Source organism: Pelobates fuscus, chromosome 3, assembly GCF_036172605.1.
Source record: "Pelobates fuscus isolate aPelFus1 chromosome 3, aPelFus1.pri, whole genome shotgun sequence".
Classification (NCBI taxonomy): domain Eukaryota; kingdom Metazoa; phylum Chordata; class Amphibia; order Anura; family Pelobatidae; genus Pelobates; species Pelobates fuscus.
The window spans coordinates 55614960-55632442 of record NC_086319.1 but is presented as its reverse complement, the minus strand read 5'-3'; the positions used below and the strand labels follow the sequence as shown (position 1 = coordinate 55632442).

Sequence of the window (17483 nt, the reverse complement as noted above, 5' to 3'; positions counted from 1 at the left end):
ACCAGTGACACACATACAGATACATAGGGGCACACACTGACACACATACAGACACAGATATACATACAGACAATCAGATACAGATACAACCAGATACACATACTGACACAGAACACACATATAGACAGATACACAGGCACACTTCATGACAAACATTCAGATACACAGAATGACACGCATACAGATATAAACAGTGACACACATACAGATACATAGGGGCACACACTGACACACAGACATACAGATACTCATACAGACAAACAGATACACATACAGACTCACATGCAGACAAACTGATACACAGACAAAGAGATATACATACAGACAAAGAGATACGCATACAGACACACGCACACACACACATGAAGACAAACAGATATACAGATACAGACATTCACACACACACACAAACACACACACGCTCCCACTCTGACACCCTCATCTCCTTTCCCTGCGTTCTCCTCCCGCGCGGCTCTGTGTATGCTTGGAGGAAGTGACGGCTTCCTCCCAGCGGGCACTCTGACGTCATCAATGGGGAAATTGCCATCGGGTGGCCTATGCTCTTGGGGCTCTTCATTGCGGCCCTGGCGGTTGCTCTGCGCGGCCTGGGCAGCATTACAATGCCAGTGGGCACCACGGTTGCAGCTTGCAGGGGTCTCAGGGCTGCCGGGGCCCCTGGAGTGACAGGCCCAGTCACAGCTGCGACCTCTAAGACCGCGGTAGTTCTGCCACTGCTCATACCCTCCCCTACCTACAGCAAAGTATTAATTATCCCCTGCACCAGGAATAGGAAACTTTGGCACCCCATATGTTGTGGCTGTAAGAGCATTATGAGAGATGTAGTCCAAGACATTTGGGGTGCCAAAGACTGACTACCCCTGCCCTATACTAATTCCCATATCGCAGTACCTGCTTCTTATCCCAGCCTTTCCCAATCCAAAGGACCGTACCTCACACAATCTGTAATATTATCCGACTGCTACAGCACTAGGTCACTGGCCATTATGTAAAAGATGCTGCAGTGTTATCCAACATTATAGCACCTGGTCACTGGCACTAACTATGATGTGACTGAGAGTGTAGTATTATACAACTGGCATTCACAGCAACAGGTAGCTAGACATCATGCGATGGGGGATGCGGGATTCAACATCCTTCTTACAAAGTTACATTTCAATGCAAACAAATACGGCTGGTCACCTGCTGTCATCTCTAGATTAAAGGAAAACTGTCACCTCAGAACTATTTGTCGTATAATAATCATTTCATCAAGTTTTAAAAAGGGAATACAAATTGTTTTAAATTAAGTAAATGTAAAAACAAAACAACCTATAGCCTATAACCTTTAGTATATGACAGGATCCTTCGGCCATATACACACACCTTGGGTTGGATAGTCTTTAAAAACTGACAGTTATTCTCTATCTTACCTGGTTCACTCCTTGCACAGACACAGAGAACACTGTCAGCTGTCAAACACGGTCTGCTCTCAAACACTGTCTGCTCTCAAACACTGTCAGCTTTCAAACACTGTCTGCTCTCAAACACTGTCAGCTCTCAAACACTGTCAGCCTTCAAACACTGTCTGCTCTCAAACACTGTCAGCTCTCAAACACTGTCAGCTCTCAAACACTGTCTGCTCTCAAACACTGTCACCTCTCAAACGCTGTCAGCTCTCAAACACTGTCACCTCTCAAACACTGTCTGCTCTCAAACGCTGTCAGCTTTCAAACGCTGTCACCTCTCAAACACTGTCTGCTCTCAAACGCTGTCTGCTCTCAAACGCTGTCTGCTCTCAAACGCTGTCACCTCTCAAACACTGTCTGCTCTCAAACGCTGTCTGCTCTCAAACGCTGTCAGCTCTCAAACGCTGTCTGCTCTCAAACGCTGTCACCTCTCAAACACTGTCTGCTCTCAAACACTGTCTGCTCTCAAACGCTGTCAGCTCTCAAACGCTGTCTGCTCTCAAACACTGTCTGCTCTCAAACGCTGTCAGCTCTCAAACACTGTCAGCTCTCAAACCCTGTCAGCGTTTATATGGCTGAAAGATCCTGTCATGTACTAACGGTAGGTATGTGTTTACCTTAATTTTTTTTTACATATACTTCATAAAAAACATATATATATTATTATTATTATTATTATTATTATTTAATTGTTTCAATACTTGATGAAGTTAGATTGTCAAATTAAAAATACATTTGAAGTGATATCTTAATTTCACTTAATATCTTAATATCTTTAATATTACCTGATTCTAAGGTTTGGTTATTTTTATTAGTGGTCTTCTTTCTGGAGTGTCTTGGTTTTACGTTTTTTTATTTTGGGTCAGGGAAACAACAATCTTTATTCCTTTATATTGAAACCATTTTATATATGACATATCACCGTGTAACAAAGTTGTAAAATTGTCAGTAACTATATTTATTTTCATTCTTCTCTAATGCAAAGGACTATGAGAGCTTTTCAAACTGCAATTATTCGCTAAACTCTGTATCAAATGTAAATCAAAAGTAATAGACAAGCTTTCAAGGTCATTTGGATTACAATTTGCTAAAATCCATATTTTAATTTGCTACAATTTATCGTGGAAATAGAATCTCCGTGTGTTTGCAGTATCAGCTCTCATTTCTTTAGGGAATTACTATAATACTGTTGGTAAGTTTCAGTGTTAGGAATTGTGCACTGTGCTGGAGATTTATAATAATGTTCCAAAGTACTATGGGGGCAGTTTCAGTCCATTTTTTTTATTTTTAAATTATATTTTTTATTGAGTTTTATAATGACCAGGTCTACATTAAACACTCAATTAAACAAACAAAGCCCCACTGCCATGGCAGGGCATGTCCCCTTGTAACTCAGATAACTATCCCAGAACTCTGGGATCCTCCCACTGCATCCCATCATGCATTTCGGCGCACCATAGAGTTCTTTCCGTGTAGTGCCAGCCAGGGCTGCGTCTCTTCCTCTCTGTGGTGAGATGGCGGGTGTGGAAGTGCCGCGGGAGCCCCATGGCCCGGAGGAAGACGAGAAACACATGAACGGAGAGGTGGAGGAGGAGGAAGAGGTCACGGCTAACGGGGAGGTTAGCGCCAGCAAGAAAAAGAGGAAGAAGAAGAAAAAGAGTAAACCAGGTGAGGCCAGGAGTCCGACCAAGAGCGCATGGAGGGGGAGGGGGGACATGGGTCTGGGCCCTAGCGGGGGGGCCCTGAGGACGGGCTCCTTGCACGGGGCCCCTGGTGACTTTCCTCTAGCTTGGGGCCCCTGGTGACTTTCCCCTAGCTTGGGGCCCCTGGTGACTTTCCCCTAGCTTGGGGCCCCTGGTGACTTTCCCCTAGCTTGGGGCCCCTGGTGACTTTCCCCTAGCTTGGGGCCCCTGGTGACTTTCCTGTAGCTTGGGGCCCCTGGTGACTTTCCTGTAGCTTGGGGCCCCTGGTGACTTTCCTCTAGCTTGGGGCCCCTGGTGACTTTCCTCTAGCTTGGGGCCCCTGGTGACTTTCCTCTAGCTTGGGGCCCCTGGTGACTTTCCTCTAGCGTGGGGCCCCTGGTGACTTTCCTCTAGCGTGGGGCCCCTGAGGACGGGCTCCTTGCATAGGGGGACCCCTGAGGACGGGCTCCTTGCATAGGGGGACCCCTGAGGACGGGCTCCTTGCATAGGGGGACCCCTGAGGACGGGCTCCTTGCATAGGGGGACCCCTGAGGACGGGCTCCTTGCATAGGGGGACCCCTGAGGACGGGCTCCTTGCATAGGGGGACCCCTGAGGACGGGCTCCTTGCATAGGGGGACCCCTGAGGACGGGCTCCTTGCATAGGGGGACCCCTGAGGACGGGCTCCTTGCATAGGGGGGCCCCTGAGGACGGGCTCCTTGCATAGGGGGGCCCCTGAGGACGGGCTCCTTGCATAGGGGGGCCCCTGAGGACGGGCTCCTTGCATAGGGGGGCCCCTGAGGACGGGCTCCTTGCATAGGGGGGCCCCTGAGGACGGGCTCCTTGCATAGGGGGGCCCCTGAGGACGGGCTCCTTGCATAGGGGGGCCCCTGAGGACGGGCTCCTTGCATAGGGGGGCCCCTGAGGACGGGCTCCTTGCATAGGGGGGCCCCTGAGGACGGGCTCCTTGCATAGGGGGGCCCCTGAGGACGGGCTCCTTGCATAGGGGGGCCCCTGAGGACGGGCTCCTTGCATAGGGGGGCCCCTGAGGACGGGCTCCTTGCATAGGGGGGCCCCTGAGGACGGGCTCCTTGCATAGGGGGGCCCCTGAGGACGGGCTCCTTGCATAGGGGGGCCCCTGAGGACGGGCTCCTTGCATAGGGGGGCCCCTGAGGACGGGCTCCTTGCATAGGGGGGCCCCTGAGGACGGGCTCCTTGCATAGGGGGGCCCCTGAGGACGGGCTCCTTGCATAGGGGGGCCCCTGAGGACGGGCTCCTTGCATAGGGGGGCCCCTGAGGACGGGCTCCTTGCATAGGGGGGCCCCTGAGGACGGGCTCCTTGCATAGGGGGGCCCCTGAGGACGGGCTCCTTGCATAGGGGGGCCCCTGAGGACGGGCTCCTTGCATAGGGGGGCCCCTGAGGACGGGCTCCTTGCATAGGGGGGCCCCTGAGGACGGGCTCCTTGCATAGGGGGGCCCCTGAGGACGGGCTCCTTGCATAGGGGGGCCCCTGAGGACGGGCTCCTTGCATAGGGGGGCCCCTGAGGACGGGCTCCTTGCATAGGGGGGCCCCTGAGGACGGGCTCCTTGCATAGGGGGGCCCCTGAGGACGGGCTCCTTGCATAGGGGGGCCCCTGAGGACGGGCTCCTTGCATAGGGGGGCCCCTGAGGACGGGCTCCTTGCATAGGGGGGCCCCTGAGGACGGGCTCCTTGCATAGGGGGGCCCCTGAGGACGGGCTCCTTGCATAGGGGGGCCCCTGAGGACGGGCTCCTTGCATAGGGGGGCCCCTGAGGACGGGCTCCTTGCATAGGGGGGCCCCTGAGGACGGGCTCCTTGCATAGGGGGGCCCCTGAGGACGGGCTCCTTGCATAGGGGGGCCCCTGAGGACGGGCTCCTTGCATAGGGGGGCCCCTGAGGACGGGCTCCTTGCATAGGGGGGCCCCTGAGGACGGGCTCCTTGCATAGGGGGGCCCCTGAGGACGGGCTCCTTGCATAGGGGGGCCCCTGAGGACGGGCTCCTTGCATAGGGGGGCCCCTGAGGACGGGCTCCTTGCATAGGGGGGCCCCTGAGGACGGGCTCCTTGCATAGGGGGGCCCCTGAGGACGGGCTCCTTGCATAGGGGGGCCCCTGAGGACGGGCTCCTTGCATAGGGGGGCCCCTGAGGACGGGCTCCTTGCATAGGGGGGCCCCTGAGGACGGGCTCCTTGCATAGGGGGGCCCCTGAGGACGGGCTCCTTGCATAGGGGGGCCCCTGAGGACGGGCTCTTCTAGCGTGGGGCCCCTACATGGAACTGTGGTCTAACCCTGTAAAATAAACCCTTTCATGGTACACACTCTATTATTAGAGTGCTTGTAGCTTTCTACTGGCTTGTCCTACTGTTAGGTAGCAATCCATATATTTTAAAGTGTTTAAATCAACGTAGGTACATTAGATGGCATTCTATCAAGTCCCAGGCGATTTGCTAATAAATTATTTCAGTAACTGAGTAGATTATTCACATTTATTAATACATCCATTACCCTAGGAACCTGTGTTACAGCCTTCTGTTAATTACTTTTGCTCCTAAAACAAACTCTTGTTCTCTCCAAATATGTCATCCTTTTTGACTTCTTTAATGTAATTTTTTTGCAGTACCAATAAAGGAAAGATTCTTTATCAATTTACCTTGGGGTGCTTGCTTGTTATGGACATTTATATATCATTTCTTCCTCCAGTTTTCATTTTGTTTGTGAATAATGCTGCTGACAGCCTACAAATAAACATAAGCTTTATCATTGGAAACGATCAGAAATGAATGGATATAGAAAAGCACAATTTCACCTGTCGTATTCCTGAATTGGGGAGCTTGGGATTTGACTTATAAAACTTTAAATATAGCTCCTGCGTTGACATTTGACTTTGATACCATTATACATGGCTAAATTACTATGGATGCCATTGGTTATTATTACTTGAACACAAGCCAAAGTAAAATAAGCAGAAAAGCATGTATGTCACATACATGTAAGTTGATTTTAATGACCTGTCGAGATGTAAGCATGAAAAACAATAAAAAGTTCTGCAGTTACATGGAGACTACCATAGGTCATGTGAATACTAGTGCAAATTAATAAGAGTTTTATCTAAGTATTATTGTGTTTAACGCATGGTTAGAATGACATAAACATGTCCTGAGATATTTAAACCAGCATTCCAGACTGGATTGCATCTTTATTTATGTGTTTTTGTATAATGCTTTAAAAATATGCAAAACAATACCAGTAAAGGTACTTTGTGAGACATATCTCCCAACACTGGGGGGTATGATTCCAGGACAGGGGAATGCGACCTTATTAGAGGGGGTGTGCTAGTGAAACAGACCGTGTCAATGGCAACACCCAAGGGGGATAGACACTCCTGGAAAAGGGTGCAAGCTTGAGGGAAAAAAAGAAACAGTAATTAGCTAAAGCTCTCCAAACAGGTTTTCCTGTTTAGTGTAAATTTATGCTTTCAAAAGGATCAATACTAGGCCATTTATTTTGTTTGTGCTTCAGATACAAACTAAAAACAGAACATTTCTGTTAAAGGACCACTATAGGCACCCAGACCACTTCAGGTTAATGAAGTGGTCTGGGTGCCAGGTCCACCTAGGATTAACCCTTTCTGCAGTAAACTGAAACTGCTATGTTTACTTTAAGGTTAATCCAGCCTCTAGTGGCTGTCTCATTGACTGCCGCTAGAGGCGCTTCTGCGCTTCTCACTGAGATTTTCACAGTGAGAAGAAGCCAGCGTCTATAGGAAAGCATTGAGAATGCTTTCCTATGGACTGACTGAATGCGCGCGGCTCTTGCCGCACATTCGAATTCAGCCGATGATGGGAAAGGAGGAGGAGAGTCTCCACCACCGTGGGAGCATGGGGACCCTGAGGGTGGGGGCACCCTTAGGGCACTATAGTGCCAGGAAAAAGAGTGTTTGTTTTCCTGGCACTATAGTGGTCCTTTAAGTTCCTTGCATGTTTTTCTGGTCTTTCAGTTGTTTTCAATTAAAGTGTTGTATGTAGAAGCAATAGTGATGGTTGCAATATTTTGCTCATTGCGTGACCAGCTGCCCTACATCTATTCATATGAAATGTCTCTCTGGAAGAGTTTAAATACATTTATGGAGTAATCGTGCAAAATTTTTATTTTTAATATTTTTTTATTTTTTTTGCATTTGTTCACATTTTTAATCCTTCGGTGCCTAGTGTAAATTTTCATTTTGTCTTTCAATTTGTAACATACAGGAACTTCTTTGTAGTAATCAAAAGAAATGGGGTAGGTGTCCCTTTAAAGTATATGAATTTAAGATCTTTGTCTAGTCAGGTTTTACTATAGTCTGTGTGCGTGTTCGCTTTTGATGTTATAAAGGTGTTGCTCTTGTTTAACATATTTATGTCACTCTTTTTTCGTGGATGTGGAACTTTTTGTGAATTCATAGATTAAAATACTGGGAAAATACCCTTTCAATTATGTTCTACAAAGATTGTGGTCCTGTATAAGCTCTCTGTATGGAGAAGCTGAACTCTCCCCATATAAGTGCATTGTTTGCTTCAGGTGAGCACTAGGCCCTGGTTCATCAATTCTGATGATCTCAGACCGAGAAGGAGTAGCTGCTCCAGTGAGAGCAGCATGCCTGGAAATAAAGATAACTAATACCTTTTATTTAAAAAAAAAAAAAATTAAATATATATATTTTTTTTAATAGTATTGCTTGGGGGAGCGGTGAACGCTGATGTGAACTAGTTTTTGTAAAACTCTTGCGCGACATGTTTTTAACGCTACTGTCTTCCTTTAAACATTCTTCTCCATTATAGTGGATAATCCCTTTACTGATATTTCCCTTATTCTCTGTTCTAGTGGGTATCATTTAGCCCATTTATTTTAATAAGTACACAGCTATATTATTGCGAGTATTGGAATTTAAAGGACCACTATAGTGCCAGGAAAACAAAGTCGTTTTCCTGGCACTATAGTGTTAATAGGTCCCCCCCCACCCTCATGGCCCCCTTCCCGCCGGGCTCTAGGGGGAAGAAGAGGTTAAAGGCTTACCTTTCTCCAGCGCCGGGCTCCCTCGGTGCTGGGGACTCTCCTCCCTCTTCTGACATCATCCGCTGAATGCGCATGCGCGGCAAGAGCCACGCGCACGTTCAGTCAGTCCATAGGAGAGCATTACTCAATGCTTTATTATGGACGCTGGCGTCTTCTCACTGAAAATCACAGTGAGAAGCGCATCTAGCAGCTGTCAATGAGGCAGCCACTAGGGGCTGGATTAACCCTATTGTAAACATAGCAGTTTCTCTGAAACTGCTATGTTTACAGCTGCAGGGTTAACCCTAGATGGATCTGGCACCCAGACCACTTCATTGAGCTGAAGTGGTCTGGGTTCCTATAGTGGTCCTTTAAGTGAAATTGTCTGCCTCAGGCTTGTCCATAAAACAAAGTAATCCCTACTTTCTTATACTATATATTTTGATATTAGTGAAATTCCAATGCACTTTGGATCAGTATTTCATAAAGAATATTTTTACGAAATATTGAAAGGTGACACATTCGCCTTGACAACCTTTTCTATTTTTTTATTTTTTTTTTTATCTAAAAAGCAAATTTAAAAATGAAGGGAAAAAGTGCTGTTTTGGAATAGTTCTCTAATTCTCTGAAAAGTCACACTGGCTACTTTGCCAGATATTTCCTAGCTGGTTGTCTGTTATCTGCAAGATATATAGGAGAATATATATATATTATACTTTTTTATTTTTTTTGTAGTTTTCTATCAATTCAATAGAAAGTAATCTACGCAGTGTTCTTTTACACGTTTATAAGACTTGTATTGTCCTTTTTGGCAGTCGATAAGTTACTGACTATAAATAAAACATTCCTCAGCATAAATGTAGTGATGTTGGTGTAATAGGACCTCTTGGCTACTGGCTGTAATTTCTCATCCCCCTATGATGTTTACATTTTACTGCATTCTTTTTTATATTTCCATGGGTAGATCCTATTCTCAAATATCGTACTGCACAGTGGGTGATGTCCTCATTCTCCATAATGAACAGTAGTTACATTAACATCATGTGAGGTCCCTAATCTCAGGGTTGATTTGCCCAAGATTAGCTGGAGTTACACGACCATGCTGCAGCTGCCACCCTTAACTTTGCCCCCTCCTGATAATGATATCGCAGAAGAGGTGCTTCGGAGACCAAAACAGCTCCGTTCTGTCTCCGCAGCTTTTCTGCTGGCACATCACTTATTGGGAGAGGGACTGAATTAATGGTGGCAGCTGCAAATAGCTGCTGCCTCTTGGGAGTACATTTGTATCCCAGTACTTAGTCCTAGGCAAAATCATAATTATAAATGTGCTGTACTACAATGCCTAATTCTCAAGCATATATTCAGAAGAAATAATGCAACAATTGGGTTCTGGAGAAATTTAACCTTCTTGGTTTGTGCTGATGCCTCCAGTAATGCAGTTCCCCTTGTTATTCTCCTCTGCTGTTGCTATTTAGAGTTGATATATATAAAAAGAAAAAGCAGAATCAGATTGTTGGGGTCATGCTCTACTTCAGTTATTGACAAACAAATTAAACATTAGAGGACCACTATAGGCACCCAGACCACTTCAGCTCAATGAAGTGGTCTGTGTGCCAGGTCCTCCTAATTTTAACCCTGCAGCTGTAAACATAGCAGTTTCAGAGAAACTATGTTTACATTGCAGGGTTAATCCAGCCTCTAGTGGCTGTCTCCCTGACGGCCACTTCCGCGACTTTCAGTGAGAAAATCGTGGGGACGTCCATGGTCATTTCAGTGCGGAGTCCAGCGTCAAATAAAATCCCCATAGGAAAGCATTGAGTAATGCTTTCCTAGAGGCGGGTTTGAATGCGAACGCACTTCTGGACGCGCATACGCTTTCGGCTCCACTCGGGAGCGGGACGAGAGGTCACCGGCGCTGGATTAAGGTAAGTGGCTGAAGGGGTTTTAACCCCTTCAGCCCAGCGGGAGGGGGGGGGGGGGCTATTAACCTTATAGTGCCAGGAAAATGGGTTTGTTTTCCTGGCACTAGATGATCCCTTTAAGGGACCAGTTTGGACAAAATAACCTCCTGTGTGCTTCCTTACCTTGAGGGTTTAAACCGTTCCCAGTTACATCTGGTGTTTCAAATACAGGTATAGGAAGCAGGAACTGCCGCCGGGCAGGGGAGCCATTGAAATGCTTATAGGAGTCAGGTGATGCTCTAAGCTCCACTGCCAGACGGAGGTCTCTGCTTCCTCTATCCGAATTTGGGACTACAGATGTCGTTGAGGACAGCCAGGAATGCAGAAGATTAGGAAGCGCTAGAGACATTCTGGCGCCATAACACCACATCCTTATGGCTTTGAGTTTTGGTCGCCTAACTGATGCTGGACACAGTCTGAGTGACTGCACCTAGATATGTTACTAGGCAGCAATGTAAACACTGCCTTTTCTTTGAAAACAGTGTTTTCATTGCTGATCCTGCAGGGACAGGTAGACACCAGAACTATTACATAAAGCTGTAGTTATTCTAGTGACTATAATGTCCCTTTAAAACTGGATATTTTCATATGTATATACAGGCACACACATTAAACTGCAAAAGCAGATTCCGTTGCACTTTCATTAATTACTGCCTAGTTGATGGCAGTATGCATTAAGGACAAAACTTAATTGTTAGAGAAATTAATATTATCGTGAGCTTGTCTTTTCTCACACATTGGATTTACTGCATTTCAGGACCAGATACTGAGAAAGACACGGGAGCTGCTACCACAGCTGTTGATGAGGCAACAAAACAGTTGGAGAAGCAAACCCTAGAAAACAAGGATGACGAGGAAGAAGGTATGCACTCACTGCCATTATGGATACAAAATGCTGCCGGACTTAGTCTGACCAGTGTAGTTTAATCTCCTCTCGGTTCAATACTTAAGGTAGACCGTTCTTTCCTTAACGTTTGAATTTTTTCTTTTTTAAGATGGTGAGGGTGATGTTGACGGAGCAAACGGGAAAAAGAAGAAAAAGAAGAAGAAGAAAAAGGGCTGTAAGTGCATATCACTTCGATTGCTTACTGATTAAAGCAGGTTTCACACCTACGTGAGAATTTTTGCTCAAGTTGTCAGTAGAATTTGAATATTGTTTGGTGTACTCTCAGGTTTTAGTGACTGTTATATAATATGCATGCAGGAATTCTTTGTTGCCCTCTGCCACTGAAGCAGCCTGTAAATTCCTAGGTTAACTGATGTCTTTATATTTGTTCTTGTTTTATTCTTGACGTGTCCTTTTTCCTACAGCCAAGGGCCAGACAGATCCACCCTCAATCCCGATTTGCGATCTGTACACAGGTGGTGTATACCCAAAAGGACAGGAGTGCGAGTACCCAACAGCACAAGATGGGTAGGTATCTTGTGAAATTAATTTCAGTACAATAGACCGTTGTATAGGAAAGAGATTCCCACGGTTTTCTAAGCCTCTGGCCCTTTATCTGTATCTCTGTAGATTAACAAATTGAAATGCAAAATGCATGTTTGTAGAGAATAGGATCAGGTTTACAAGTTCAGTGCTATAGAGGCACTGTTTAGATACATTTTACATTCCACTGTTTAACCCTTATTTAAATGCAAAGTGTTTTTGTTTTTTTCCTTTCTTTAGACGTACTGCTGCTTGGAGGGCAACTAATGATGAAAAGAAAGCTTTGGATCAAGCTAGTGAGGAAATCTGGACTGATTTTAGACAAGCTGCCGAGGCTCACAGACAAGTTCGGAAATATGTCATGGGCTTTATCAAACCGGGCATGACTATGATCGAAATCTGGTAATTATTTTATGTGTGCTCTGAGTCTTTTATGATGTTTACATGTGAGACAGAGTTGTCCACTGCATTTCACACAGATTGTCTTCAGCATTTGTGCCAAACTCATCTAAATCACTCTTTGACGTTTTGACGTTTGACCTTTGACTTTGAGTTCCACACCACTTAACAGAGATTTTACAAAAATTGAAAAAGATTATGTAAAATTCAGGAGTAGGACAAATGTGCAATGGTCAATAGATAAGTTACAAGAAATGAAAGTTTAAAAAAAACCAACTGTTAAACAATCTCAACACAGTATTTACTATACATGTTTATAACCTGTCATCATTTGTGTAGAAATATGCAGAATCCCTGTCTTATGTAAAACTTAATGTAACTGCAGAACCAGTTTGCTGGTGTTTCTTGAAATATGCTATAATAGTATTATGTTTTTTCTTTGTTGTAGTCAACTCGTTCTTAAGATAGATATAGATATATATAATATACTTTCCACAAACTGCAAGTTGTTTTAAACATGCAATCTTTGTAATTCTCTATTTCAGTGAAAAGCTTGAAGACTGTTCTCGTAAGCTGATTAAAGAGAATGGCCTGTATGCCGGCCTTGCATTCCCTACAGGCTGCTCCCTGAATAACTGTGCAGCTCATTACACTCCTAACGCTGGGGACACCACAGTATTACAATATGACGATGTGTGCAAAATTGATTTTGGAACCCATATCAATGGTATGTTTAGCATGCAGTCCGTGCAAATATTCTCACTAGTGCAGCAACACCTAGCAGTACAATGATGGTTCTACTGTTGCCAGTTACAGATATGTGGATCAAGTATAGTTCCTTTATATTATCCTCTAGCCCAAATCTCAATTTTTGGGGTGTGATACACCCTGGCTAGCTGTCATTAAGCAGAATTTAGAAGTACCCCTGGGTAATACATAATTAGAAACCTGCCTGAATGAAATAAGAATTCCAGGCATGATGTAAAAGTCCATAATTGCATTGAAAAAAAGAACCTGTAGATGTTCAAAAAAACTGAGTGAAATATATATTGATGATTTCAGGGGCTGTGTATAGAGTTATTTAAAAGTCTAAAAGTGGAGTAGGCACCATAGAAACTGGAAAGTTATTACTAATTGCTCCACCCGTACAAGGGAAATACTCTATATACATAACCTCTAATGTGTATTTTAATATAGTGCTTTAAAAAAAAAAAAAAAAAAAAAAAATACTAGTTCTAGAATTAATCACTAATAGGCTGCACCCTTGAGTTTGTAATGTTCAGGGAAATATATGTGCAAAGACAGCCAGAATGTATGTTTGCCTGCATTACTTCACGTGAACATTGCTTGAGATTCTTTGAGCCATATATAGAATTTCTAATCTCTGTGTGTCCCGATTTTAGCTACCCTGTTGAATGATGGGTAAAGAGGCAGTTTTAGCGATCATGGGGATAGTCGGCAAAACAAGGATGACAGAATTAAAATAAAGACACATTCATATTTGGTCCCATATTCCTGGAAACCTCTCATGCGCTACGTACTATTTTATATATGTTCATTTTCCACATTACAAAAATGTAATTCTCATTCTCTTCCACAGGCCGTATAATTGATTGTGCTTTCACAGTGACGTTCAATCCAAAGTTTGATAAGTTGCTAGAAGCTGTCAAAGATGCTACAAATACTGGAATCCGGGTATGTTTCTTTTTAAAAAGCTGCATTTAAATGGAGGAAAAGACGTATTGTGTGAAATCATTTCGATAAAGACTACACCTTAAGAGGTATAATCACTGAACAGATTCTCTTATCCAGATAAACTGTGTAAACACTCCTGTGTTTCATGTAAATGTAGAGAATATGGAATAGAAATAAATGATACGTTGACACATTAACAGTGATGCAGTGTAAAGCCCAATTTCAAGATTAGTTAAGGAATTTAAATGTAGACATGAGCCATGTAAAAAGTGGTTAGTAAACCCCCCTTCTCCACTTTGTAAAGAATTCCTGCCCCTCAATTTTCTATAACTTTAGAGAACAAGTTCTTATCATCCCATTTTTGGAAAATTATCACAGAAAATGGTATGGTTGAATTACCAGCATGTGCAAAACTGTTATCAAAATTTAAAGGAACACTATAGTCACCTAAATTACTTTAGCTAAATAAAGCAGTTTTAGTGTATAGATCATTCCCCTGCAATTTCACTGTCATTTAGGAGTTAAATCACTTTGTTTCTGTTTATGCAGCCCTAGCCACACCCTGCCCTGGCTATGATTGACAGAGCCTGCATGAAAAAAAAACTGGTTTCACTTTCAAACAGATGTAATTTACCTTAAATAATTGTATCTCAATCTTTAAATTGAACTTTAATCACATACAGGAGGCTCTTGCAGGGTCTAGCAAGCTATTAACATAGCAGGGGATAAGAAAATCTTAATTAAACAGAACTTGCAATAAAGAAAGCCTAAATAGGGCTCTCTTTACAGGAAGTGTTTATGGAAGGCTGTGCAAGTCACATGCAGGGAGGTGTGACTAGGGTTCATAAACAAAGGGATTTAACTCCTAAATGGCAGAGGATTGAGCAGTGAGGCTGCAGGGGCATGTTCTATACACCAAAACTGCTTCATTAAGCTAAAGTTGCTCAGGTGACTAGTGTCCCTTTAAGAAAGCTTGACCCATGATGTAATCTCTCATGGTTTTTTGTTGAAGTTCTCTTTGCTTAAGAACCCTGTGACTCTATACAAAAATAAGAAAAATACTTTGCTTTGAGGGTATGGGATTGGTTTCTCAAAAGCTCTTTTTCTTCTGTTGTGGTAGTGTTCTGGTATTGATGTACGCCTGTGTGACGTGGGAGAAGCAATCCAAGAAGTAATGGAGTCGTACGAAGTGGAACTGGACGGCAAAACATATCAAGGTGTGTTGAAGTCTTACATATGTTTTGGAAATTCATATGCATTTTACTATCTACATTGTAATTGCTTGATTTAACCTGAAGATTAAGAACTGCAAAACAAATGCACAAAGCCCTAGTCGTGAGTAGAAGTCCTGCTTTATACAGATTTTCTTTGTAACTATGCACTGGACTTGGTGCACAGTTTCTTAATGACTAACCCTGAAGTCCACGGTCATTGTAAAGAATACATGGGCAATTTATCAGTTTAAAAAAAAGGGATTTTATTAACTGTATTAATTCTCAAAAAAAATAGCAAATAATTTTGTGTTTGGGCCTTGTAGACTATAAAGTGGGTATGTTTTCCTCTTGGTGTATATGTTTGGTGGAGGCTTTGGTTAATTATATCTGAATAGTGTTTTTTGTGAAGATTAAACAGTTTGCTCTTTTCTGTATAACAGTGAAACCCATTCGTAACCTTAATGGCCACTCCATTGGGCAATATAGAATACACGGAGGAAAAACTGTACCGATTGTAAAGGGAGGAGAAGCAACCAGAATGGAGGTAAAGACTGTGTGCTGATCTGCAAACATAAGGAGTATTTCACGTTTGTAGCCATCTTTAATGTATTATAGGAGATTACTTTTTTATATATATATATATATATTGATGAGTTGATACAGCGATGTAATCTCAGTCACGATATGTTGTCACCACTGTTTAAGAAGCATTATTTTATTTTCAGGAAGGTGAGGTGTACGCCATAGAAACTTTTGGTAGCACAGGAAAAGGAATCGTTCACGATGACATGGAGTGTTCTCATTACATGAAAAATTTTGATGTTGGGCATGTGCCAATACGGTAAGAAAAATGTCATTTATACAAAAATAATATAGAGAAAAGAATTGCCTGAAAATGTTAACATTTGTTTATTTTTTTTAGCCTTCCACGAGCGAGACACTTGTTAAATGTCATCAATGAAAACTTTAGCACTCTTGCATTCTGCCGCAGATGGCTGGACCGACTTGGAGAGAGTAAATACCTAATGGCTCTTAAGAATCTTTGTGATTTGGGGATCGTGGACCCGTATCCTCCTCTGTGCGACATAAAAGGCTCCTACACAGCGCAGTTTGAGCACACAATATTGTTACGCCCAACTTGCAAGGAAGTTGTAAGCAGAGGAGATGACTATTAAAGCTAACTGATGCTAAACACAGCACTGTTTCTAAATACTGCTTCTGTAGAAGCATGTGGCATAAAAGTAATTTGGTATGTGGCTTTCTTATCAGTGGACACTTGAATTTTTTTTTCCAGATTTGAAAATTGGAATAAACCATAAGACTGATCAGAGACATAGCTTTACTAACCGTGTGCTCCTTTAAAAAGACAGATAATTCATGTGCCCACGTGTCATATTTGCTTTTGGTTCAGGGAAAAGTGTAATGAAATCCAAATTTAATTTAAGAAGCTTTTGGAAATATTTATATTCACCTATTACAGCAAGTTTCTTAAACTTTATTTGTGCAGATAATCGTAATGCATTTTAATTCCCTGATAACCATTTTGTAAAAAAAAAAAAAAATCTATAATAAAGTTACATTTTTAGGTCAGATTTTACTTTTATTCTTGGTGCAAATAAGTGCTTATTTTTTTAACCCATATTTTGTTTCTGTATTAAAGACCATAATATGAGGTTAAAGGTTACATAGTTACATAGCTGAAAAGAGACTTGCGTCCACCAAGTTCAGCCTTCCTCACATGTTTTTTGCTGTTGATCCAAAAGAAGGCAAAAAAAACCCAGTTTGAAGCACTTCCAATTTTGCAACAAGCTAGGAAAAAAATTCCTTCTTGACCCCAGAATGGCAGTCAGATTTATCCTTGGATCAAGCAGTTATTATCAAGCAGTTATTATCAAGCAGTTATTATCAAGCAGTTATTATCAAGCAGTTATTATCAAGCAGTTATTATCAAGCAGTTATTATCAAGCAGTTATTATCAAGCAGTTATTATCAAGCAGTTATTATCAAGCAGTTATTATCAAGCAGTTATTATCAAGCAGTTATTATCAAGCAGTTATTATCAAGCAGTTATTATCAAGCAGTTATTATCAAGCAGTTATTATCAAGCAGTTATTATCAAGCAGTTATTGTAAGGTTAAACTTACACAGACAAATTGTGATAACTATTAATGTTCTTAACAAGAAAAAAATCAGCCACACCCACTCATGTCAAAAAGACTTCCTTATCAAATGCATAAACACAGTCTCCGCCCCAACAGCAATGAGTGAGCAGCTTTTAATTTACAGCCTGGCTACAGACATACCAACGAGAGACATGTAGTGATATCCTTTCCTTACTATATGTTTTGTAGTTCAGATCACAAAGTGCTGTCTGGCTGAGTTGTGCTCATACATTTGATAAGAGAGTCTTAAAGATGTAATAATGCAAAAAGTACAGCATATTAACACTAGAGGACCCTGGCCACCTACAGTTAAGGGGGGGGGGGAGGGGGAGTATTTGATCCCCTGCTGATTTTGAACGTTTTTCCACTGAGAAAGGATCAGTCTATAATTTTAATGGAGATGTATTTTAACAGTGAGAGACAGAAT

The 17483-nt window shown here is 43.0% G+C and overlaps 1 protein-coding gene across 1 annotated transcript; it reads left to right on the top strand.

Moving 5' to 3' along the window:
* The first annotated feature begins 2920 nt into the window (after positions 1 to 2920).
* On the top strand, positions 2921 to 16484 carry LOC134602316 (methionine aminopeptidase 2-like). Its single transcript, XM_063447090.1, has 11 exons — positions 2921 to 3134; positions 10915 to 11019; positions 11153 to 11218; positions 11469 to 11571; positions 11827 to 11988; positions 12531 to 12712; positions 13586 to 13680; positions 14801 to 14897; positions 15335 to 15438; positions 15620 to 15735; positions 15817 to 16484. The coding sequence occupies exons 1-11, from the start codon at positions 2981 to 2983 to the stop codon at positions 16067 to 16069; spliced, it is 1437 nt and encodes a 478-aa protein (XP_063303160.1). The 5' UTR covers positions 2921 to 2980; the 3' UTR covers positions 16070 to 16484.
* The last annotated feature ends 999 nt before the right edge of the window (positions 16485 to 17483 follow it).